Source organism: Dama dama, chromosome 17 (genome assembly GCF_033118175.1).
Source record: "Dama dama isolate Ldn47 chromosome 17, ASM3311817v1, whole genome shotgun sequence".
NCBI lineage: Eukaryota > Metazoa > Chordata > Mammalia > Artiodactyla > Cervidae > Dama > Dama dama.
The window spans coordinates 17,903,894-17,931,677 of record NC_083697.1 but is presented as its reverse complement, the minus strand read 5'-3'; the positions used below and the strand labels follow the sequence as shown (position 1 = coordinate 17,931,677).

At 35.2% G+C, this 27,784-nt stretch overlaps 1 protein-coding gene across 2 annotated transcripts in view; it reads right to left on the bottom strand.

Moving 5' to 3' along the window:
* LOC133071876 (bifunctional heparan sulfate N-deacetylase/N-sulfotransferase 4) overlaps positions 1-27,784 on the bottom strand; it is a 255,396-nt gene that overhangs the window by 123,420 nt on the left and 104,192 nt on the right. For both annotated transcript variants that reach the window (XM_061164723.1, XM_061164724.1), the window contains exons 2-3: positions 22,399-22,486; positions 15,836-15,990 (exon numbers count right to left, since the gene is read on the bottom strand). In XM_061164723.1, coding sequence (XP_061020706.1) covers positions 15,836-15,990; positions 22,399-22,486 — 243 coding nt within the window. The remainder of the gene's footprint in view (positions 1-15,835; positions 15,991-22,398; positions 22,487-27,784) is intronic.

Genomic DNA, 27,784 nt, shown 5'->3' with positions numbered 1-27,784 from the left:
AATGCAATGGAAAAGCATTGGATAGGAAATGGTCAAACTTTGTATCAGAAAAACAAAAATGAAAATAAAAAACAGTGGATTGGAAAAAAAAAAAAAAGCTTATTTTTCTTGAGTAATTGGAAATTTGGAGATAAGTGGTTGGTTCAGAAGTTCAAGAATGCCAGAAGTGAGGTCTCTGATTCTCTTGGCCTTTCCTTCATAGTTTTAAGATGGATGTGTCGGTTCCAGCCAATAAGACAATATACTGGGCAAGAGAAAGGAACAAAGGCAGAGTGCAAAAGGGCAAACGTCAACCACATCTAACCTGCTTTCCTGAAAGTCTCCTACGGCAGCATAGTCTTGCATCTACTTGGCCAGAACTATAGTAAATGCTCTCTACCTTAAATAAAAGCTGAAAAATCAGCCCTCTAGCTAGACATTTTGGCTCCACTATCACACTTTGGCTTTATTCACTACGAACAGTGTAAAAATGGGTACTGAGAGCATTTAGAAGTGATGATCAAGTAATAAAGACATCTGTACCCTGAAATGAGAAAGCAGAAATAAGAATTCTCAGTGCCTTGTTGCTAAGCAGCCCACTTCCTAATCTTATGTATAAAAGGCACATAAGAGCCTGATCAAGGAGGTTACAGGAGAGCAGTAAATTCAGTTCAGTTCAGTTGAGTCGCTCAGTCGTGTCCGACTCTTTGTGACACCATGAATCGCAGCACGCCAGGCCTCCCTGTCCATCACCAACTCCCGGAACCTACTCAAACTCATGTCCACCGAGTCGGTGATGCCATCCAGCCATCTCATCCTCTGTCGTCCCCTTCTCCTCCTGCTCCCAATCCCTCCCAGCATTAGGGTCTTTTCAAATGAGTCAGTTCTTCGCATCAGGTGGCCAAAGTATTGGAGTTTCAGCTTCAGCATCAGTCCTTCCAATGAACACCCAGGACTGATCTCCTTTAGGATGGACTGATTGGATCTCCTTGCAGTCCAAGGGACTCCCAAGAGTCTTCTCAAACACCACAGTTCAAAAGCATCAATTTTTCAGCGCTCAGCTTTCTTCACAGTCCAACTCTCACATCCATACATGACCACTGGAAAAACCATAGCCTTGACTAGATGGACCTTTGTTGGCAAAGTAATGTCTCTGCTTTTTAATATGCTATCTAGGTTGGTTATAACTTTCCTTCCAAGGAGTAAGCATCTTTTAATTTCATGGCTGCATCACCATCTGCAGTGATTTTGGAGCCCCCAGAAATAAAGTCTGACACTGTTTCTACTGTTTCCCCATTTATTTCCCATGAAGTGATGCGACCAAATGCCATGATCTTAGTTTTCTGAATGTTGAGCTTTAAGCCAGTTTTTTCGTTCTCCGCCTTCACTTTTATCAACAGGCTTTTTAGTTCCTCTTCACTTTCTGCCATAAGGGTGGTGTCATCTGCATATCTGAGGTTATTTATATTTCTCCCGGCAATCTTGATTCCAGCTTGTGCTTCTTCCAGCCCAGCGTTTCTCATGATGTACTCTGCATATAGGTTAAACAAGCAGGGTGACAATATACAGCCTTGACGTACTCCTTTTCCTATTTGGGACCAGTCTGTTGTTCCATGTCCAGTTCTAACTGTTGCTTCCTGACCTGCACACAGATGTCTCAAGAGGCAGGTCAGGTGGTCTGGTATTCCCATCTTTCAGAATTTTCCAGAGTTTATTGTGATCCACACAGTCATAGGCTTTGGCATAGTCAATAAAGCATAAATGGATGTTTTTCTGGAACTCTCTTGCTTTTTTGATGATCCAGTGGATGTTGGCAATTTGATCTCTGGTTCCTCTGCCTTTTCTAAAACCAGCTTGAACATCTGGGAGTTCACGGTTCACATATTGATGAAGCCTGGCTTGGAGAATTTTGAGCATTACTTTGCTAACATGCAAGATGAGTACATTTGTGCAGTAGTTTGAGCATTCTTTCAGATTGCCTTTCTTTGATATTGGAATGAAAACTGACATTTTCCAGTCCTGTGGCCACTGCTGAGTTTTCCAAAGTTGCTGGCATATTGAGTGCAGCACTTTCACAGCATCATCTCTTAGGATTTGAAATAGCTCAACTGGAATTCCATCACCTCCACTAGCTTTGTTTGTAGTGATGCTTTCTAAGGCCCACTTGACTTCACATTCCAGGATGTCTGGCTCTAGGTGAGTGATCACACCATTGTGATTATCTGGGTCATGAAGATCTTTTTTGTAAAGTTCTTCTGTGTATTATTGCCACCTCTTCTTAATATCTTCTGCTTCTGTTAGGTCCTTACCATTTCTGTCCTTTATCGAATCCATCTTTGGATGAAATGTTCCCTTGGTGTCTCTAATTTTCTTGAAGAGATCTCTAGTCTTTCCCATTCTGTTGTTTTCTTCTATTTCTTTGCATTGATCACTGAGAAAGGCTTTCCTTTACTCCTTTGCTTTTCATTTCTCTTCTTCTCACAGCTATTTGTAAGGCCTCCTCAGACAACCATTTTGCTTTTTTGCATTTCTTTTCCATAGGGATGATCTTGATCCCTGTCTCTTGTACATTATCACAAACCTTTTCATCCATAGTTCATCAGGTTCTCTGTCTATCAGATCTAGTCCCTTTAATCTATTTCTCACTTCCACTGTATAGTCATAAGGGATTTTATTTAGGTCATACCTGAATGGTCTAGTGGTTTTCCCTACTTTCTTCAATTTAAGTCTGAATTTGGCAATAAGGAGTTCATGATCAGAGCCACAGTCAGCTCCCGGTCTTGTTTTTGCTGACTGTATAGAGCTTCTCTATCTTTGGCTGCAAAGAATATAATCAATCTGATTTTGGTGTTGACCATCTGGTGATGTCCATGTGTAGAGTATTCTCTTGTGTTGTTGGAAGAGGGTGTTTGCTATGACCAGTGCATTCTCTTGGCAAAACTCTATTAGCCTTTGCCCTGCTTCATTCCGTACTCCAAGACCAAATTTGCCTGTTACTCCAGGTGTTTCTTAACTTCCTACTTTTGCATTCGAGTGCCTTATAATGGAAAGAACATCTTTTTTGGGTGTTAGTTCTAAAAGGTCTTGTATGTCTTCAAAGAACCGTTCAACTTCAGCTTCTTCAGCATTACTGGTTGGGGCATAGGCTTGGATTACCGTGATACTAAATGGTTTGCCTTGGAAATGAACAGAAATCATTCTGTCATTTTTGAGATTACATCCAAGTACTGCATTTCGGACTCTTTTGTTGACCATGATGGCTACTCCATTTCTTCTAAGGGATTCTTGCCCACAGTAAATTAGGATACATTAATTAAGGGAGGTAATATGAGAATCTGGAAAATTGGAATGTCAAAAGATAGCATTCTAAGCAAAAGTGATCAGTACAGCTGGAGTTAGAGTTCCTGAGACCCTCAGATCCAGGGGGGAAAGCTCCTGCATATTCTGGCCCCACAAGAACCACACAATCTCATTTTCTCTTAATTCCCAACTCAAACCTCTTCTGACACCAAATCAATTTCTTCTTCCTTTCTTCAACATTTTATGCTCCTTTTGGAGATTCATAAGGGCAAGAGTTAAAAGAAATGTATTCTGTGTTCCACAAATTTCATTATTTCCAAGGGCACAGCAGGTTTAGATGTGCATTAATTAGGGATTCATGAAATACTGTCCATCATTATGATTCAAATTTGATACACTTTCCAGCTTCCCTGGGGGCTCAGAAGGTAGAGTCTGCCTGCAGTGCAGGAGACCCGGGTTCAATCCCTGAGCCAGGATGCTCCCCTGGAGAAGGAAATAACAACCTAATCCAGTACTCTTGCCTAGTAAATCTTGTGGATGGAGAAGTCTGGTGGGCTACAGTTTATGGGGTTACAAAGAATTGGACACTAATCAGTGACTAAACAACAACAAGAACGATGGTGATGATGACCAACACTTTTTGAAAACTTATGTGCCAAGCACCTAGCTTAGTATTATACACATATGAATATGTACACACATCATCTAATCCTCATAGAAACCTATGAGGTAGAAACTATTATCATCCCCATTTTACATGCTGAAAATTAAAGCACAGGAATTTTCAGTCATTTGCTAAGGACACGCATCTAGTAATTGGCAGACATACAATGTGAACCAAGATATGTCTGAAGCTAAACACATGAGCTTAATTAATACTCTGGGCAACTAGGTAATGGCTTTACAGGGTAAACTCATGTCATAAAAGATGTTTATGTATAAAAATAACTTTTTGTTTTCTTCAGAGGAATGTGAATTTTTTTTTTTGTATTTTGTGGGTAGTTTATTGCTCTGTACTATATAAATAAAACTTAATATTTAGAGGAAATATGTATTTACCTTAAAGCAAGTAAATTAAATATTAACAACTACTTTAAGCAGTCATCAGCTTACCTCCTAGGGGAAATCTTTGTTGCAATTAATATATGTACCAGCAGCTGAAAAGAATTGGAGCTCCTCTAGTTAATCTTAAAATATTTAAATACATAAAAACCATAAAGCAGAAAGAATGACATTTAAGATTTTCTAGTTACCAAAAATAATAATAACAAGATACTCAGAATAGACAGATGCAAACCTTGATAGATTCATGTTCATGTATCTGAGTAATGTAAATAGCTCATCCTCCTTCAGCCATTGCTGCTCAATATTAAAGTGCATTTTATAGCTGGTATTTATTCCTTTGAATTTAAACATGTTCAGGAAAAAGTAGCCACTTTACAGAAAGAAAATGTTGCAGCTAAGGTAGGAATATGGGGGACAGGGGTGTCTAATGGTGCCCTCTGCTAAAATATCAAATAGATAAATATGTATTGCAGAAATTTTCTGTCTAAGGGAAATTGTTTCATCTACCTGTCAATACTACTCTGGTAAATCAAGGACTGACCATGACAAGAAAAGTCACTCCTTTTCCCTAAATCCATTACTCAGCAGTATGAATATTAACAGCTAGTGAAAAACCAATTGTAATTTCCTGGCAAAAAGTTTTCCTATTCCTTATGTCATAGGTTTGGTGAAAACAGAAATTGAGAGTCTTAGTGGCTCCTTTTATAAACTAACTAGAACTTTATTAAATAGTATCATCCGACTGTAATAAGAGTAAAAAAGCTACCTGCTGTCAGTGGGTAAGAAGTCAAAATATTTTTGCTTGTTATGCAATACATTGGTCATTATGCCATTAATACACTAAAATTTCCATATTAATCTTTGAAATTTTGTATAATAACATCTACTTTCAGTAGAGGAGATAAGTCTGGGTTCTTCAACAATTATTCAACTTTGCAGAGGTCACACTTATTACCTTGGTCAGAAAGATCCCTTGGAGGAGGGCATGGTAACCCACTCCAGGATTCTTGCCTGGAGAACCCCATGGACAGAGGAGTCTGGCGGGCTACAGTCCACAGGGTCACACAGAGTCAGACACGGCTGAAGTGACTTAGCACACAGCACACACACATGATTAACAAAAAGCCGTTAGGAAAACAGGGCACACAAATTGGTTTATTTTACCTTAGAGAGATACTGTCTGGTTCTCCCACAAATCATCTGCTCTTGCTTGGGTTGCTATGTGGTGCAATTGAAAGAGCATTGAATTAGGTACCCTAAGGCAGAATGTGGATTATTTGTGCGACCAAGCACATGTCATGTATGAACTCAGTTTCTGAATTTGTGAAATTGAGAACTTTCATTTTTACTTGAGAAGCAAGACTAAGAAGCCTACTCTGATTTCAAAGCTCAGGGCAATTCAAGTTCATATAATTTTAGAGACATCAGGGCTTCAGTGGTCATGTAGTTTGACTACTTCACTTTATTGAAATGGCAACCTGGCTGCTAGACCCAGATAGTATGACAATGGCTAGAAGAGAAAGCAACCGATATTACAAACCATAGACTGGAAAACTAGAAAAAGTAGACACAAGTATTCAAAAAATTCTATGAACATAGTTTAGGAACAAACAGTCCACATAAACGCAGTTGACTCTGAGAACACAGCAAGAACTGAGTAGAGTAAAATCATCTGAATCAACATGAAAACTTTTAGCCATCATGAAAAATGTGACATAATACTTAGTACACATTTATCAATTTAAAAGTGGTGAGTTATGTATTTTAAAAGGTTACTCTCTGCAATGGTTAAAACAGTAAAGCACTCAAATGCTGAAGATTTTCAGTGACAAATGAATAGCTCACTCACTGTAACATAATATTCCATCTTGATACAGCATATATTAAAGGTTGCATCTATAGGTGTGCAATTTTTTCACACAAAGTCATATTCACTTTTATTGTAAATAAAACACAAGAGTATTAACAGGAAGGCACAAAGGATTGTGGATTGTGACAGGCAGTACCATCAGAGGAAAGGAATATGGTGATGGAGTGAATGATACTTCTAAATATATGAGAAATATATGCATATATAATATAAAAAGCAAAAACAATATATAGGCATAATGATGAAAGGATATCTCTACTGACCACATAGATATATGAAAATAATTTTAAACAGCTAGAAAATGCCATCTATAAATAAATGTTCTATACTCAGTAACAAAGTCATTTAAATGCTTATATAATGAGCCTCAAGCTTGCTGGCTGGTGTTCTATAAACTTCCCACTGTGATTTTTCGTATTTTCTTCTGTCTGACACCATTTTGCTCATTACAGGTTTCCAGTAAGTATAATTAAATAAAGATATTCAAGATTATACAAATATTCCATTTACTAAACATTTGCTCTGTCTTCCAAGGAAATGCCATTAATATTTGATTTCCTTATTTAATGCTTTTTTCAAACTTAAAAATATATGCATTTTGCCTGCTTTAGGAGTAAATACTGATACAAAAAATTATTTCCAAAAATACAGTGGGTTTTAATTTGGAAACCTAGTCTAGAAATTCTAGCTTCTCAGGGGAAATTATCAACAATTATAGCTGCATTTCTATCACAAGGCTTAAATTTAAAAGTAGGATGGTAGCTTTGGTATGGAGAGTTAGGACAGTGAATTACACAGATTGAACTGTATGATAAAAGCAGTAAAATAAAAGTGGCCTCATCCTTAAGAAGCAAGAAGAAGGGGAAGTGGAAGATAAGACTAGAACATAGACAATTTACCTTTAGGTAGAAGAGACAAAGGCAATACTTTTCTTCTCTCTCCTCAACTTCTTTTCAGTACTGGCAAGGATAATTTGTGAATTAACAAAAGATGAAGTCACTAAAATATTCTTTGATCTATGCCTTTCTAGTTTGTTCTTAAGCATGTGTATGTGGTGTAGAAAATGGGAGGTAGGGAAAGCTCCTCCAAATTTCAGAACCCCAGAGCCTAGAGGGAGTGAGGTCAGTGGTGACTTGTAAGAAGAGTAGAACTTTGGGGTCAAAACCAGAATCACCAAACCAAATGTCTAGTTTTGAGCAGAAAGTTAAAAGATTCGCAGAGAAACTGGAAATTGTGACTCATAGATAGCAAAGTAAAGTAAGCAATGCAAACTACTGTTAAAGGGCTCAGATGCCAGACATAGCAGACAATGATTTCAAATGCATTCTAAGAGCTGAAACAAGTCCTACTTACATAGGTAAAGGAATGTGTGATGACGATTCATTCCATATCAATAAAAAGATATGAATTATAAAAAAGAATCAAGTGGAAATTTTGGAATTAAAAAGTACAATAACTAAAATAAAAAGTTTATTAAAGGGTTTCAACAGAAGAGCTGGCACAGGAAAGATCCCAGGAATTTAAAGAAAGATACATTGGTAGAGATTATGCAATCTGAAGGACAGAGAGGAAAAAAATAATTGAAATTGAATAGAATCTCAGAGAGATGAGGCACACTGTTAAGTGCATCAAAATATATGGGTATTGCCTTAACACCAAAACCAGACAAAGATTTCTTAATAAAAGAAAGCTACTGAAGAATACCCTTAAGGATATAGATGCAAAATCTTCAACAAAATATTGAGCAGTTAAATTCAACAACACATGTCAAGCATGCACTGTGGCCAACTGAGATTTATCACAAGCATGTGAAGCTGGTTTAAAATCTAAAAATCTATTAATGTAATAGATAAAAAAGGAAAAAAAACCCACAATCAATTGAATAGACATCAAAAAAAATGTAACAATTCCAACAGCCTTTTATGATCAAAATACTCAATTGAGTAGGAATAGATTAGACACTTCAGTTTGATAATGGGTATCTTCAAAAGTCCACAACTATCATCATGATTAATGGTGAAGGACTGGATTTTTCCTCTAAATCATGAATAAGACAAGGATATCTGCTTTTACCATTTCTATTCAACATTACATTGCAAGTTCTAGTCAGGGAAATTAGACAATAAAATAAGCTGTATTCAGATTAGAGAAGAAGTAAAACTATCTTTACTTACATATGACACGAGCTTGCATATAGACTATCCAGTGGAATCCAGTTTAAAAACCTCTTGAACTAATAAGTGAGTGCAGAAAATTTGAAGGTTACAAGATCCATATGCAAAAAACAATTGTACTTCTACACATAAAAATGAACAATGTGAAATGAAATTAATAAAAAGTCCATTTACAATAGCATTAAAAAGAATACAAAAAGTAGAAATATTTTTAATAAAAGAAGTGCAAAACATATGCCCTGAAAATATAAAATATTGTTGAAAGAAATTAAAGACCACTTAAGTAAATGGAAAAACAGCCTGTTAGAAGAGTTAATATTGTTAAGATTACAGTATTTCCCAAAATGATCCATGGCTTTGATGTTACCCTTATTGAAATTCCAGCTGGCCATTGTGCAGAGATTGATAAGCTGATCCTACAATTCTTATGGAAATTCACAGAACCCAAGTAAGCATACAACCTGCTTGTTGTGAGTTCCCTCTAGAGGAGCCCTTATGGCGAGGAACCGAGTGTGGAACCAGGCAGCAACTGAGATACTCAGGTCCACGGCCTAAAAGTCCATGAGGCCCTAAGTCTTACTGGCAACCATGTGAGTGAGCTTCAAAGCTGGTCCACCTTCTAGTTGAGCTTCAAAATGACTGCTGCCCCAGCTGCCACTTTGGTTGAAATCTCTTGAGAGATCCTGAACTGCAAGATCTTGTTAAGTCATATTCAACTTTCTGAGCCACACAAACTGTTTGGTATCAGTGTGCATTGTTTTAAGTTGTTAAGTTGTTGGCTAATTTGTTATGAAGCAAAAGATAACAACTACACCCAATTACATTAGTAACTAGAAGTATTTCACTTGGATATTTGTACCACATGGGTATGTATTCTGCAGGATCCCTCAAGAACTCATGCAATTGCTGAAAATATTTTGAACTTTTCTATGCCTAGATGCTTTGCTTCTTTATAGTTCATCTAAATCCATACTCATGCGTCTACTCTGCTGGGTATACAGACTGCCTTATACATCACTAAACCTACAAAATATACTATGTACTCCATAGTAAACTTTCATCAGGGCTTCTTTGGTGGCTCAATGGAAAGAACCTTCCTGCCAGTGCAGGAGATGCAGGGTTGACCCCTGGGTCAGAAAGATCCCCTGGAGAAGAAAAGGCAACCCACTGCTGTATTCTTGCCTGGAAAAGCCCATGGACTGAGCACCCTGGCATGCGGCAGTCCATGGGGGATCGCAAAAGGGTCAGGCATGGCTTACGACTAAACAACAACCACAAAACAAAAACCGATGTTTGTTCACAGTTTTACTTTTGATTAGATATTATTACCTTCTCTACATTTCCTACTTTTGAAATACCCTATTGGTTGTAATTATCCAAGTACAGCCGTGGGGCTTCCCAGGTGGCGCTAGCGGTAAAGAACCCGCCTTCCAATGCAGGAGACCTAAGAGACTCTGGGTTGATCCCTGAGTCAGGAAGATCCCCTGGAGGAGGGCATGGCATCCCACTCCATTATGCTCGCCTGGAGAATCCCAAGGACAGAGAAGCCTGGTGGGCTACAGTCCATAGCATTGCAGAGTCAGGACTGAAATGACTTAGCATAAGGCTATATACTGCATCATTTAGTAAACACACAGGTTTAGCAGCTAATGAAAGGCAGCGCTGTCTCTGTTTTATTTCATTGTGCCATTCATTCCACTATCACATACCTTTTATTTTTAATTGAAATTTCTACATAGCTGATTTTATGTGCAGGTCACCGCAACACTTTGTAATTGTTCACATTTGCTCTTTGATGAACTTAGGTTTTTTATAAGAACTATTAAAATGTCAGAATTTTTCATATCAGGAATATTGTGTCTTATGAAAACAAGTTATATAGAGTTCAGAAATACATGTAGTGTTTTAAAAGCAGATTCAAAGACCTGTGCCTTTATTTACTAGAATCTTTTACTTATTTAGTTATGAATAAGGTTTCTGACTGTTTGATAAAATGTCAAAAAGAAAACAACGTTTTTGAAAAGTCACCATTGAAGAGGAGAAGTGTTCTTTTTTCCCTTCAGGATATTTTCGGTTTATTACAGTCAGTGAATTAAAAAGCTCCTCTCATTTGGAAATTTTAATGAATATATATATACAAAACTTCCAACAACAAACCACCATATCTTACTTTTCCCCCACAAATCTATTGTGGAATGAAATAAATAATTCAGGATTATGCTACAGGTATTCTCTCTCTCCTTTGAAAAGGAGATGTGGGTTAATTCAGGAATGATTTCTTGGTAATTTTTCATCAAGCAGTTTAATATTAGCTGAATATTCTTGTTCTCTTTAGTCTCAATTTTTTGCTGCCATCTTCGAAGTGTTATTTCTATCTGTACTTCTATCTGCTGACAGCAAAACGTATGATTTAGTAAAAAGAAAAAAAAAAGAATCAAAATTATTTCTCCCACCCTACTGCCTTACTCATATCTTACAATGACTATATTTGGGTTGCCTGTGCTATCAGTAGACTAACACCTTCTATAAAAACAAACACATGCATGCACACATTCACATGGCATTCACATGGCATATATGTTCATGGATTAAACATGCATATATATATATAAATGCACACACAAACACACACTACATACACATGTGCTCATGGATTCAACATAGGCATACAAGTCGTTGCCCACACACACATTCACACTGCAGACTTAAGTGTGTGTGAATTAAGAAATGATGGTGCTTTACAGTAATAATCGTTCTTCTTACACAATGAAATAGTAAAGAAACAGTCTTGCAATATGGTTTTCTCATGATTTTTAGACATATTACAACAGGAAATAAACTCTATCCAGAAACAATTCAGAGAAATTCTACAAATGAAACCATTTTGTTTGATTGTTTAACAATTTTTTAAATACCAATATGAAGCTATTAATACGTTATGTGAATCGTTTTTGTAAATGTTGTGAGAACAGTTGTGCTCTTCACTGATAAAAGCACTGCACACCTCTGCCAGCCAAGGTCAAACTGAGGAATAGGGAGTAATGTCAGGATGGAATGAAAAAGAGATTTAAACACTTTGGATGTTTTTCAATATAAATTGGTCTTTTAGTTTGAAAGTCCCTTTCCATAATTGCTTCGATTTAGCTAAATGAGTATTTCAAGATGTTCATTCCAAATTTGTAGACTGATATCGTCAACGATCACAGAATTTTAGAATTGGAATTGATCAGTGGATTATCTGGTCCTGTGCTTTTGGTTGGCAGATGAATTGATATAAATTAATTATCTAAAAGCTCTGTAGTTTAGAGAGTGAAAAAGGGAATCATTACCATTTCAGGGGAGGAAACCGAGGCATGAAGACATTAAATGAGGTGCCAGTTTTTTTAGGACATGTTACTAACAGTCAGGGATAAAATTTAGCCTGCCAATATAATGCTTTTCACTATCCTATCCCATCTTGATACTGCTGAGGGTTTTGAAGTGTCATCTGGATATAGAAAGATAATAATTCAGTAAGAAAGAAATATGCTTCCTGACTCTCTGGACAACACACATATTGTCATCCTATATTTACAGTTAAAACTGGGGTTCTAATGTCACCCCTTGAAGAATCCTGATTAGTTTTATTGAGCTCAACGTCAGAGGAAAAGAACAATGTCATTTCAGTATGTGTATTTAACAGACTTCACTTTAGTTATTATATTTTGATTATGCAAAATATAATAAGATTTTTTTCTTACAAAGTATATTTATAGGCTTCAGTCTAGTTTCTAACCTCACTGACTAAACAAATATGTGTGCTGAATGGACTCTAAATAGCTTTCAACATTTCATTACAAAGCAATTACATCTGAGTCTTTCCCAGTGCTCTCAGCATGACTTTAAAAAATTTTACACAAACAGGTGAAATCAACCATTATGAAATATAATCTACATGCCTAAAAAGCAAAGCTTCAGAGAGAGAATGAGGTGGGGGGAGGTTCAAGCCTAATGATAAATACAGTTTATTTTCAAGGTAACTGCTCTGAGAAAATTCAGCATGCTTACTCAAGATAAGTTTATTTTTTGAAAAAGGAATATTTACTTAATTTTCCAATGTTACGAAGCAGCACAAAATTTTTTAGACATTCCCCCAAAGTAAGTGAGGATCAAACTTTTGTAAATCTATATTTTGAACAATATTTGGTTTTTTTTTAAGAGTAAGATATAAGCACATAATTGTCTGGATTTAGAAAGATCTTAATTGATTAATAACTACTGAATGCTGATCGTATGCTCTTGAAGTACGTTTTACAGATCCTTGAAGTGGTCCTATGAGGTGGTTGTCATGATCATTCTCATTTTTACAGATGGGGAAACTGAGGCACAGAGGCTAAGTAATTTTTGTTTAGGTTCAAGCAGCCATTGATGGAAGGTCAGGATTCAAACACAGGCTTGAGTCCATGATCTTAACTGCTTTCTAGGCTCCCACACTTATTAGTGAGGACCCTACTTGCAGATCTGACAGAAGTCTTGGGATTTAGAGATGGAAGGAAGGGTGATCCATTAACATAATAATTAGGCATAATTATTATAAAATATTAGAGTACTTATAAGGCCTTGGGTCTGTGCCTCCCAATTTGACTTTTAAAAAATGAAATCTATCAGCAATTACACTGTGCAAATAAACTGTTTATTTTAAATAAAAAACCTTGAGATGGTGGTTTTAACTGGGGTCCAGGGCCTTTGGGGGATTCACACACCCCTTGTGACCATCTGCCACACTGTGTGAAGATGTGACAATATGCTTCTGAGTGTTTTGCTGGGGAAAAGATTTCTTTCAGTAGACTGTTAAAAGGATAGATGATTTACTTCCTGTCTAGCACATGGGTGGGCAAACTTTCTCAGTAAAGGTCCAGATAGTAATTATTTGAGGTGGACTTTGTGGGACATATAATCTCTTTTGCAGCTACCCAACTCTCCCATTGCAATGAAGAAGCAGCTGCAGACAATGCATAAAGAGAAGAGTGTGGTGCTATTCCAATAACACTTTATTTATGGACATTGAAACATGAATTGTATGCAAGTTTTATGAAGCAGAATATTATTGTCTCTGTTTTTCATTTTAAAACATAAATTCAAAAAACCCAAACAAAATTATCTTAGCTCAAGAACAATATAAAGCAAGTAACAGGCCAAATTTGGTCCATTAGCCACAATAGCCCAACTCCTAGTCCAGAGCAATGGTTCTCAAAGCACAGTTCCAGCAGTAAGGGCATCCTCTGTAAATTTGTCAGAAATGCAAATTCCCAGGCCTGTTTGACAATCTACTGAACCAGAAACCCCAGGATTTGGTCCAGCATATGTGTTTTAAAAAGTCTTCTAAGTGAAAAAGATACATGCTTGGTTTGAGAATCACTGGTCCAGAGTCATTGTTCTAGGGACTCAATTTATCTATTTATTCATTGAAAAAGCAAGAGAGTTCCAGAAAAACATCTATTTCTGCTTTATTGACTATGCCATAGCCTTTGACTATGTGGATCACAATAAACTGCGGAAAATTCTGAAAGTGATGGGAATATCAGATCACCTGACCTGCCTCTTGAGAAACTATGCTGGTCAGAAAGCAACAGTTAGAACTGGACATGGAACAACAGACTGGTCCCAAATAGGAAAAGGAGTACGTCAAGGCTGTATATTGTCACCCTGCTTATTTAACTTATATGCAGAGTACATCATGAGAAACACTGGGCTGGAAGAAGCACAAGCTGGAACCAAGATTGCCAGGAGAAACATCAATAGCCTCAGACATGCAGATGACACCACCCTTAATGGCAGAAAGTGAAGAACTAAAGAACCTCTTGATGAAAGTGAAAGAAGAGAGTGAAAAAGTTGGCTTAAAGCTCAACATTCAGAAAACTAAGATCATGGCATCTGGTCCCATCACTTCATGGCAAATAGATGGGGAAACAGTGTCAGACTTTATCTTTTTGGGCTCCAAAATCACTGCAGATGGTGATTGCAGCCATGAAATTAAAAGACGCTTGCTCCTTGGAAGAAAAGCTATGACCAACTTATACAGCATATTAAAAAGTAGAGACATTACTTTATCAAAAAAGGTCTGTGTAGTCAAGGCCATGGTTTTTCCAGTAGTCATGTATGGATGTGAGTGTTGGACTATAAAGAAAACTGAGCGCTGAAGAATTGATGTTTTTGAACTGTGGTGTTGGAGAAGACTCTTGAGAGTCCCTTGGACTACAAGGCGATCCAACCAGTCCATCCTAAAAGGAGATCAATCCTGGGTGTTCACTGGAAGGACTGATGCTGAAGCTGAAACTCCAATACTTTGGCCACCTGATGCGAAGAGCTGATTCATTTGAAAAGACCCTGATGCTGGGAAAGATTGAAGGTAGGAGGAGAAGGGGATGACAGAGGATGAGATGGTTGGATGGCATCATTGACTCAATGGACATGAGTTTGGGTAAACTCCGGGAGTTGGTGATGGACAGGGAGTCCTGGCGTTCCGCAGTCCATGAGGTCTCAAAAAGTCAGACATGACTGAGCAACTGAACTGAACTGAACTGATTTATTAACCCTTGCAGCAAATATGTTTTGAGGGGGCAGTTATTATGTACTAGGAATACAATGAAAATCTGACTTAGGTGGTACAATGGTAAAAAACCTACCTGCCAATGCAGAAGATGCAAGAGATGCAGGTTCAATGCCTGGGTTGGGAAGATCCCCTGGAGGGGGAATGACTAACTACTCCAGTATTCTTGCCTGGATAAATCCATGGATGGCATCACTGACTCAATGAACATGAGTTTGAGCAAACTCTGGGAGATAGTGAAGGACAGGGAAGTCTGGTGTGTTGCAGTCCATGGAGTCACAAAGAGTTGGACACAAATTAGCAACTGAACAAGAACAAGGAATACAATGGAGAAAGTATTATTTTCCCTATTCATAGTATAATACTTTCATAAAGCTGGAGATGTAGCTTTCTGACAATGACCAATTTTTTGAATACATTTTATAGCACATCATGACCCAGTACATATACACGTACTCACACATTCCTTGAACAAAATAATACAAAGCAGTACGTACACAATATTTATGGTGGCATAAATTACTTCAGTTGTATCCGACTCTTTGAAACCCTATGGACTGTAGCCTGCCAGGCTCCTCTGTCCATGGAATTCTCCAGACAAGAACACTGGGGTTGCCATGCCCTCCTTCAGGGGATCTTCTGGACCCAGGGATCAAACCCGCATCTCTCGTGTCTCCTGCATTGGCTGGTGGGTTCTTTATCACTAGCACCGCCGGGGAAGCCCTAACACTTGTGACACACTCAGGTATTTTCTGTTCTATTCTATTTCTATTGGATTAAACCCAATAAGCTGATTTTACAACCCACTAATATATCACAATTCATAGTTTGAAAAATACTTCAATAAAAGGTACTCACCAGTGCAAATTCCTTGTTGAGAATCATCTGCTCAACTAAGGATGACTCATTGTGGAAGAGGTGGGGCTGCATGTGGCTCCACATGTGAGGAAACCACCAGAACTCATCCACAGAGTGAAGCAAAAGGTCATCTCCCTCATCCTCCTCTTCAGTCCCTGTAAAACGTATAAAAAATGGCTTAAGTGAAAAATTCGTATTAGCTTAAAGGTTATGTTTGTCAGATTATCCTTCTTGCTGCTGATACCTAAATCCAATTTTGTGTTGTTTTAATAAAAGAGAAATGACCGTAGCCTAAATTACATCAGAGGCAGTGTGATTAGTGGTTGGGATGGGAAGGGGTATGCGCAGATGTTGTTTACATTTAGATTTTAGGGATATTTTATCACTGACAGTGTTTAGATTTGTTAGCATATGGTGGTAACAACAACAACAACAACAAAAACAGAACAAGTTTTAGTCTGTTTATTTTTGTTTTAAATTTATCAACTATTAATTCTTTCCTTTATTGGATGCACTGGGGAAACTTGATCAAAGATGATTATTCTTTTTACTCTTAAAAACATTTCTGCACATAAGCCTAATATTTAACTGAAAAATTTTAAATTTAAATGATGATGTCTGTTCATTTTTTTTATTATAAAATATATTCTTATTGAGACAGGCGGAAAGGATAGACAATGGTATATAAAACTCAGAAACAAAACCAAAACCGAAACCAAAATCATCTTTGGAACTAACCAGTAGAAGCATTTTTGTATTTTTCATTAAATCTTTTCTACTTATTTTTTTTAAAGTTGAGATCTTACTGTATAAATATGTTTGTGTCCTTATACTTTAGACTTACCATTACAAACATAAATATTTCTCATTTGATATAATAATTTAACAAAATGTAAACAATAAATCAATTAACACAATAGAAACTTGAATTGAGAATTTAAAACTAGTATCAATTTTTCATCCTCTATTAGGAAAATTTGTTAACAATGCCTAATGCATAGAAAAAGCCATTTGTCATACAAGAGGGGGAAATAAGGGAAGGAAAACAACATCAGCAAGTTAGTTCCAAGGAAATTAGCTATGTTACAGCAATCCAGGGACATTTTTATGGTATGAAATCATACTTTTTGTACAATTTTATAATATTCAGTTCAATTTAAAAATATTCTGAATCAATAATATAATTGTTTCCTATATGGTCTCTGGATACTTAACAAGCAAAGTAACAAATCCTGGCTTACAGTGTGAGGTTTATTTATTCGGATAATTTTTTTCTTCAAATTAGAGTATGTTTTATGATGATTTTATATTGTTTACTTTAAAAAATATTAAAGGAATTTTTTCAAGAGTCTTTAAATGTTCTTTTTCAAGTGTTCTGTAGTAAAGACAGCATGAATCATGAAGGAGTGCCATGAGATGGTTAAAGCATGGATTTGTTAAAGTGTATCCTTGGCTATGTGATTTTGTATAAGTTAATTTGTTTGAGTCTTAGTTTCCTGGTTTAAAATGGAGGTATAAAAATCTGTCTCATGGGCTCTTGTGAAGAATCAATGAGATCAATTTATTAAAGCACTCAACATTGTGAATTGTTGATTCATAAATACTAAGATGACTTTCTTCTTAAAAATAGTATCTACTGGTTTATGCCTGTGGTGTTCTAAAGTTGCATATTTTCACACATTCTTAAAAATATTGTCTTACCTAGATTATCAAATTCTTGAAGTCTGAAATTGGATCCTTTTAACTTGCATTGTATCATGCCACTTCCCCAGGAAAGTAAATAAGAGAAAACTCTACCTCAGTCTATATTAATATATAGTCACTGAATTTTAAAACCTTCATATATCAGCTTAAGTGCATGTCAACTTTTGTGTGTATTTATATGTGTGCATTATTCTTGGTATATATTCTGTAATCCATAATTCTCAAAAGGTGTAAGGACCAACAAGTTTAACGGGCACTATTACCACTATAATAGTTGCTACTATAAACAAAGTAAAGAAATAGAAGTTTTGAAAGTGATAAAGTTCTATGAATAAGATAAGCAGACAAAAATTCTTAATTTTGTTAACTTGAGCCTAAATTATTAGTATTTTCGACTTACAATTCATTGGTTTTGTTAATATATGAAGAATTTCAAATATTGATATCCAAATGAAAAGAAGTTTGTCACTTCCTCAGATGGATTTTAAGTGTGAAGTGTTTTTAATACAGACCAAGTGTTTCTCATGGTCATAATTTAGCAGATTAGAGCATAGATTAGAAAGAGCTACTGTATGTCACATGAGATGAATGAATTGATAGTTCTCCAACAGTTTTGTTGTGCTTTGTTTTGCTCTGAGAAAAGCCTATATTCACTTTAAACTCCACAGATGGTTATTGGAAGCAGCAGGAAGTATGTAATGCATACTTGACCAGGAAAGAGGTCAATTACTCAAATTTAAAGGTAATTTTTCTGACTATTGATATAAACAGATGCATGACTGATCATAAAATCTTGGTAATTTTTACACCAGAAAGTGTGGTAATTTGTAAGCACTCCCCACAATATTAGGAGTGATGTTCAAAACCTCTTTGTTTTTCACTCCATGGATTAATTTCCCATCAGCCTTTCTCTTATTTTATACAGGTCATATAATTCAAAGCCACATAAGGCAAGCTGATGACATTAGAATTACTTAATGAAAAATATGACATCAAGTCATGCTGAGGGATCAAAAAAGAATTTCAAATGCTTTTGAATCCAGCTAAATGAAAACATTAAATTTTTGACTCATTTGTAAATACTTAGTTTTTGATACCTAACATAATTAAATTACATGTGAGAATGTAATTTATAGTTCATTCATGACTATTTAGCACAAATTATAGTCTGTTCAGGTGTCTCTGTTCAAATGGACCCTTTTACCTCTAACCTGATTAGATTCAAATCTATATCATTGTTAATTTAAAAATATGGAATTTTTATTCTCATTTAAAATTTATCTCATTTTACTTTCCTGATTCCCAGAAGATAAAAGCGTTTAATTCAGAAGTAAAATATTTATGCACTCATTTCTTTGTTTCTGCTTTTGGAGTACCTGTGCTATATTATGAGTATGCCTCTAAAAGATTTTTAGTCTGCCAAATAAGAATAAGTTTAGCAAGTTCTGGGCTATAGAATTAGTTTCCATAAGGCACAGTTGTGACATTAAAATCAGATACATAAAATTCCAGAATCGTATCAGTTTTGTAAAAATATTTATCTTATATTTGCTACTATATGTGAAATATTGTAATTCTGAAACGTCAAGAGGTTTCTAACTTTCTTCATGCATTGAATCTGGCACAGTTCCATATAGGTGAGTATAGAATAAATTAAACTTAAATACACTAAATAAAAAGAATTGTTTGATGATGAAAATTGATTAAAAGCTACCTCTAGTTCCAAAATTGGAAAACAGAGACATGCGAATAATTCACTATTTTTAAATAATATTTGATTCTTATACAAAAATACTTAGTAATAAAAATATTTGCATACTATGACATGCTATGTACTGTTCTATATGAGAGATATTATTATTCCCATTTTGCAGATGCAGGCATTGAGGCACAGAAAAGTAACCTGTTTATGTTCACATAGCTAGTATAATGTCAGAACCTAGATTTAAACAAAAGCAGGTCATTTCCAATGTCTAGTCTTTGAAGCAATATATTATAAAGTAGAACAAAAGCAAACAAAAGAGAATGAATGTAACACTTTTTCACTTTCATATTTAAAAGTTAGTTTTTTATAAGGTTCTGTTTTCTTTATTTAAAATGAACTCTCATGGAAAAGACATGTATTTATCCAATTTGAAAATATTATACATGAGGTAATTGTTTGTGTCATATTCAATTTATTGTCAGTTACAAAAACTGGTAATGATTGTCACCAGAAATCCTGCCCTACACAAAATATTTGTAGCTCTCTATCCCTACAAGTCATCTTGATCCTGTAATGTCTCCATTTTTCAATTGAGCTTTCATTGTGCAATTCCGATCATGCTTTAAAATATTTCCAGACTAAAAGATTATACTCTGAACTCCATGCTTTTATTATTATTATTATTTTTTTTTTTTTTTTTACTTTCAATCAGGAGAATGTCCTTCCTCTTTCAATTTGGCACCCATGAGTGAATGACTTTTAAGAATGTGCTTTTTGGGCAAGATTGTTTTCAGCATGTGAAGGACAGAGAAACTGAACAGGAAAGAATACATGGAAAATACAAATAAGTGAAGCAGTCTAGGAATGCAGAATCTATCTTTATTACACTGGGCATATGTGATTAAATGTCTTCAAAACAATGAAACTCATCAATCAGCATCTTCATGCATTGGAAAATCAGATCATTCTGGGAGAATCTGAGAGGGTGACTGTGACAAGGCCATCTTTTCATGGTTACCTGTCACAATCAAGTGCATAGATAAGGAAAGAACTTTTTCGATTTGTTAAACTCCTGATAGTTAAACCTCCATATAGGAAGCAACTAGATAGGCAAGAGGCATGTCCTAGGGAAAGTGAATACTATCAACGTTTAACTCCAAACTGGAAGAAACCTTGATACCCTCAAATGAATAAATAAGTACTTAATAGAGCATGATTGCACCCTTGGAAAATGTCATGGATGCATTTCAATGATTCTATACATAATGTAGCCAATCAAATAAAGCTTCATATTTATGTGAAGGTAATTAAGCTTCCAGAACTTACAAATACATATATTGCAGAATCTGTAAAGCACATTATACCAGAGCAACAGAATAGTGTTTCTCTCATTATTTTTATTGTCAGTACCAACATAAAGAGTCAATAAGGTCCAATTAAGAGATACAATTAAAATCTTTTTTTTATTATTGTTTGGTTTCTTCCTCCAACAACTGTCCCTGTGATATTAACTAGAGTGTTCATTTCCTAGTGGGATGTGTAACGTGTACACGCTCAGGATTATAAAAAAGAAATGGGAAGTGTTATAACCTGCTATCAACATTAACTCTGCAAACGTCTGACAGGTTTAGTAGATTTGAATATGAAAAGTAAATAAAAGCTGAGGCAGTTATCCAGATATATTTCAGCCAGAAGAATGACTTTTACTTTTCTTATACAGCTATTTAAGACAAAATAGTATTGTTTGCGTGTGAACTCCAAACAATCCCAGCACGAGTAGACACAGTCTGTAGAGTTATCTGTTTTATAACTTCATAATCAGTGATTTTGAGGTCTGAACTCATTTCTTGAGGGGGTTTTGAAAAAGGTTTATAAAATCATGTCTATTTTCAAAATTGTAAGCTAGAATTGCTTTGGCTGTGTAGATGTGATGACCCAAATCTTTTACTGCAAGATATCCATTTAAAATATGCAGTGATTTCATTTATCAACTGGTCCAAATACCAATTTTCTTTCTATTGCTTTAAACAGATTTACATGTTTCAAAGCAGAAGGAAAAAAGCATTAAAGAAAAGCCAGTATGACCCTGCTGCTTCAATATTCTAATAAACCTGCTGAGCCTCTTTGGGTAAACATTAAAAAACCTCTTTGGGTAAATGAACTGAATTTATGATAATCAAAGACTACCTTTGCATGGGATATTTTTAATGAGTCAATAAATCGCATGTATAGAGAATACTGTGAAATGTTTTTACTACAATATTATGAAGTAACAACAATGCAAAGCCCTAAACAAATCATTTAGCTTTCACCAAAGATGCAGAAATAGTAGCAGATAGTAGGCATTGCCCTAATACAAGCCCTAAGACACCATTTTGTGCCATTAAGACAATCACTTTTATTCACATAATTTTCTCCATACTAGTGCCTGCCATTATAATGCTGCTATTCAGAAAATAAGAGTCAAATTCTGGAGGTAAAGATGGGTAAAGAGGTGAAAAATAGAAGAACATGGAGTAGTCCATGAGCAACAATCACACTTTGAGGATTTGTTTGGAGGCTGAGACTGAAAAGAAATGAAACTGTGATTGGATAGATGTGGTAAGAAATACAAGTTTGAGTGTGATGGTTTTAATGCATGTTGGCCAAATCATTGCAATATTTTTAAGGAAAATCCTGAAGGGACAATAAATTAAGCAAGATGACTCTTAAAATCTATTAAATTTCTTTGAAGCAATTCGTCTCTTATAACTAGATGTTTTCCAAAGAAAAATAATATACTAAAAATGTGTGTCCCTAGATTGTCCTACAACTTTAAAACACTGTCCATTGTTATTATTATCGTTATCATCTCATTGTCATCATCTTCATCACCATGGTCTCTATGCTTCACAGGATGCATAGACACACTTAGAACAATGGTTATAGTTTCTTTTACTGAGTTGACTAAGTCATTTCTCTTCCTGTTTTGCCCTGACTCTAACAGTATTTGCCAAAGTAAACAAGTTTCACTGATTTTGGATTTGGCTACTCATAATGCACCCGAGTTTTTCCCATATCAGTCTGGATATTCTATTTCTCCTCCTTTTGAAACATTAAAAATCCTCTCTCCTATTTATATGCAGCTGCCTGAGAACACAAAGCTCCTTCTTACCTGTGTGGTAAAACTTCCCTGAAAATCCAAGGTTGAAGGTAAAATTTGCAACCTGAGTGCGCAGTAAATTTTGAGTCTCTAGTAATGCCTGAAATAAATAAGAAATTAACATGATTTTAGAAAAATAAATATGAAGCTTTTGGGATGCCTCTTTTTCAAATGCATATGCATGAATGAAACAAAATGATGTGGTCTTTGCTGCTTTTTGGGGTTTTGATAGCTAATGTTAAGTGCTATTCATATTCCAGGTATTATAATCACTTTTGTTATTATTTTTATTGAAGTTTACCAAATTACGAAGCAGTTAAGTCTTAAGCATATTATAAATTGCTGAGAGGCAATCTTCTAACCACACAGCACTGAAATCATTTTTCATTTCTATGTGAGACATTTCTTGAATTTTAGATTATTATACTTCTTTTCCTTGGGGAAATTTTTTCAGAGTTGTTGGATTTAGACAGATTCTGTATTTGTTGGTAAGGGATAGGAAGATAACTTCAGTTTGAGTTCCAACTGAGTGTTATATTTAACTGTGCAACCTCTCCTGTCATTTTTAAGGCATACTTCTTGAGTTGAAACCTTGGATTTTTATTTTACAAATTAAAGGGCAATATATATTTTATAGGATGTTAATTACAGACCTTGAGATATGAACAAGGAAAGGGGAGGTAGGAAATCAGTAATCCCATAAAAAAATATTCTCTAAACACAGCAAAATGTTTCCTAGCTTCTCATTCTGGAATTATGAGAGGTCAATCTCTTGCTTGTAGACAGGATAAGAACATCTGGACAGTAATCTCTGAGTCAGACTTAGTCCTTTAAATTTAATGCCAAGCATTCTACTGCTATTATTTCTATGTCGACATATGTAGTATAATTCAAAATTTCATATCCTTGGGCATTGTAATTTGATTATTTATTCAGAATGCTTTTTCAATTTTTTTAATGAATTTTTAAAAGGGAGTTTATTTGTTCTGATGGAAGTGAGAAACTCTTTCCAACTAGAGATATTACTAAGACTGTTTTTTGGTTCCTCCTATCTATCTTTTAAGGTAAAAAAGACCAGAGGTTTAGACAATTTCTTTTGAGCATGAGTGAACTTTACTTTTTATTCCCCCCAGAGTTAAGAGAGCTTTCCTGCAAATTTGTAAAGAAAAAAGAGAATTACAAGGTTGATAAGCTGTATGGTTCCTGGTTATCCAAGATTACAGTTAGATTGGGTATAATCCTGGCTAATCTTATTTAAATATCACCAGCTAAATAGAAAAAGGAAAAAAAAAAAAAGACATACTAGTGTAACTAGATTTTAAAAGTTCCCCCCAAATGCAATTTATATATGAAAAAAAAGAGTAGAATTAAAAATAAACAATTGAGCTTATTGGTATATATTCTGGAATATAGTTTAAAAAATTTTTTTTAAATCATGCATCTTTTTTTATTAGGAATTTTTTTTTTTCTGTCTTTCTTGTTTGATTCAATGCACAATCCTTGAGCTTCCATACCTTGAAATAGTTTTGGGTTTTTTTTCAAAATTTAAGTTTATTAAGTTCTTCCTTCCCCTGTTCTCACCACTCCATCCCCATCCACTCCACCTCTGTTCTTGAAATCATTCTTTATTCCACATTTATTAATCCACCAACCATTCTTAAATTCAGTAAATATTTATTCTAGATGGATACAGTGTGGGGTTTGGTAAACATAGCCTCTGTAACCTTGGGCTTTACTGAGAGGGAGAGCAAGATCCTCTATTAAATAAAGGATCCCTCAAATGCAAAATTACAAATCATAAGAGCTCCAAAAGAAATCTAGAGCATGTTGTGATAGATGCAGTAAGACATTTAATTTAGACTGAGGAAGTGGCCCCACGTGATGCTTTCTTAGGGGCCATCTAAAAAAGTTCAAATGATCTATTCTTTCCCAGTCAGTGTGCCGCCAACTTTAAGCAGAGCTATATGTCTTTTTTTTGGGCTTTAAAACACTACAGACTGCTAACGGTATTCCCACCTTCCTCTATTCCACACTGTGCAGTCATGCTAACATCCCAAAGACAGCAATGCACTTCACCCTTGTGGTCAGGGAAGCCATTCAGTTAGGGACTCAGCTTTGTTGGTCATTTCACTTCTTATTATCTTTTCCCTTATCTGTGAAATGGGATCCTGCTTAACACTTGTTTCACACAATTATTGTGAAGATTACATTGTATAAGGCATACAAAGTGCTTAGCTAAGTGCCTGGTACATCATAAAATCTTGAAAAATGCTGTTGATGACTACTTAATATGGCAATCTCCTACTACATGGTAGGTATCAGTGGTGTCTCCATGTTTAAGCCACCAGTAAATCACGCTGTCCTCTGTATTATTCCTCATCTTCTACATTTTTCCATGTCTTTTCTGTTTTTTTTTTTTTTTTTTTGGTTTGTTTGTTTGTTTTGTAGTCCTGAAAAGTGTCTAGCTGTTCCTCATCCCACTTTTCAGCCTTCCCCATTTGTAAAGCTTGGCCCAAACATCACCTATTTGTATGAAGTCTTCCCTGATGCCTTAAGGCTTTTCCTTTTCTCATCTCCCAAAGTAACATCCTAAATTGTTTTTCTTAAGACTTGCATCATTTTCCTTTACTGCTCATTTTACATATGCCATGTTGCTAAATATATTTTCATATATGTGGAAGACATTTAAAATGTAATAAAAAGCCATATTAAATACAGCAACCTACTGAGCTAGTTTCATTTATTTTTATTGCTAACATTTTTTTCTGATGGTAAAATGATAAAAATGGCTCACAGGCCATACCATTACATGATATAGATAGGATTCTGTATTTCACCAACAGATTTATAACATGGATGGCTTATAATCTTAAATTGTAAATTGTGTAGTAAGACAGGCTCTCACAGGCAAGAGCAGATGGGTTTTCTTCCACTGGAGCTAATTAGCCATATGAAGAATCTGACAGACCTTTCCATTTTTAAAAGAATTAGAGTTGTCTAGTTACAACCTCCCACTATGTAATCTTGATTAATTTGGAGTAAAATAACAATTTCTATAAGCAAAAACAGAACAAATGAATAAAAAGAAGAAAATTCTAAAAGACTCAAAATTTCCTACTTCATTGTAACTAAATGTTCTTTGAGTTTAAAAATTCAAGGAAAGAATGGTTCCATGTCTTTCAATGGTAAAAAAAAAAAGAACAAATAAGTTAATATGCATAAAATAGATATAACTTAAAAAAATAAAAGTCAGAAATAAATGTAAAAGAAAAAAGCATTGAATCATGAAAATTAAAGAAAAAATGTGGAAAAATAAAGGATTAAAATACAGGAAAAATGTGAAATGTCAGGAAATATCAAACAGGAAAAATAAAAATATAAAATTATGAATAAATAAAATAGAGTAAAGCAAAAAAAAACCCACCTTATTTTAGAAAAACTTGTTAATGGGCTAGAAATAATATGTCTCAATTTGAGATAAAAATCAAATAATAAAGTATAGGAAATAATATGTAGATTTATATATATTAATTTTATCAAAATACTTTGTGGGCAAATTTGATTAACTTTTAAAAATATATGCAAAATAAAATATATTAAACATTTGGACAATAAACTTTATTTTATTTAATAGTTTATAAGTCATAAAAATATATATAAATTGCTTTAAAGGTTTTCCTTGCATTATCCATGAAGGACTCACTAAGTCATTTGGATACTAAAGAAAATAAATATATAACTTATTTAAGTAAAAGCAAAAATTCATTATTTTAATAAACATACTTGCATTCATTTAATATTCTTCTAATGAGTTCCTCAGTGTTTAATAAAGCAAGTACAACTTTGTCTTACTGCAAAATAATGAAGACAGCAATGTTTTTCAAACTTCATTACACATAATATTTTCTAGAGGAGACTGCTAAAATTGTCAATTCTGTGCACCCACTTGAAGAATTATTGATTTAATCTGTCTATGATGGGACTCAAGGACATGCATTTCATTATAGACCCCTGCTGGTTCTTAAGGAAGCTCAAGCAGTTGTTTCCAGCTTACCCATAAGAAATGAAATGAATCACCAAGATGCTCTTTCCAAGTCCATTTTCTGGGTATTCTGAATTGAAGAATAGGATGGAGCCTAGGAATCTGTGTTTATGATGGTGATTCTTATAACTTCAAACTGGAGATTATAGCCATCAAGGAACTTCAGGAAATATTGTTAGTGCACTGTTTGTAGTAATTTCAAGGTATACTGCATACATTTTAAGCCATCCTGACATTCAGATTGTTTACCATCAGGCTAACCCTTTCCCTATGTGTGCATAATTAACAAGCCATGACTATATACGTACTTTGGTAAAGGCTTACACTTCCAGAATTTCAAATCAAACATCAAAGGGTGATAGTTTTTGTCTTCCTTGGACAGTCTTTTATTACATTCAATAATTCAAGATGGTATCCTATTTATCCTTACAGGGCTTCCCAGATGTCGCAGTGGTAAAGAATCAGCTTGCAGGAGATGCAAGAGACATGGGTTCAGTTCCTGGGCTGGGAAGATCCCCTGGAGTAGGAAATGGCAACCTACTCCAGTATTCTTGCTTGTATTCCATGGACAGAGGAGCCTGGTGGGCTACAGACCAGGGGGTCACAAAGTCGGACACAACTGAACAACCAAGCACATTTATCCTTATAAGCTCTTGATATGGGACTCAGAAGAGGTTACATCTATACTATTTTCCAAGTAGGGAAAAAAATGCTTTATGGAAAGTTTAAATGGTCCAATCAGGTAACAAAGCAAGAGTGCCAAAATTGAGCATGTTTGCCTAAACATTTGATCTGACTTTAACTTCAGGTCTCACTAGAATAAGTCTGTGTGGCCACCCAGGTTGAAACAGACTCAGAATTTCATGAACTTTTGTGCAGAGACTATTTGTCAACGTACAAATGAAGACGGATAGGTCTGCCCCGGGGTTAAAATATGAAGCTTTTGAAGTTTGTCATTGATGGTTTGTGCCTCTGTTCTTGCTCATCTCTTTTCCCCTTAAGAAAAATCTCCATTCCTTCAGAAATCTATTCTCTTCCTTTTCCTGATAAACCCTACTGCTAGTCAAAGAGGAAACTGTCTGACATAATTTAAGTTGTGACAAAATATTATACCAATGTACTGAATCTTCTAAATAATTTTATGTGGGGCAGATTAGCTCTGATTGTGGAATGGGTGAGTTAATCAAGGAAGAATGAATGCAGTCTTCTGATGATAGTGAAGAGATGTGGGGGTTTCTTATGGGGAGAAAGGTTTGGGACTTGGGGGTCCTTCTGCTGAGGTCAGAATCAATTTGAAGCACAACTGGCCAGGTAGAAAAACACCATACTGTTTCAGAGCAGTTATCCTCTTGCTCT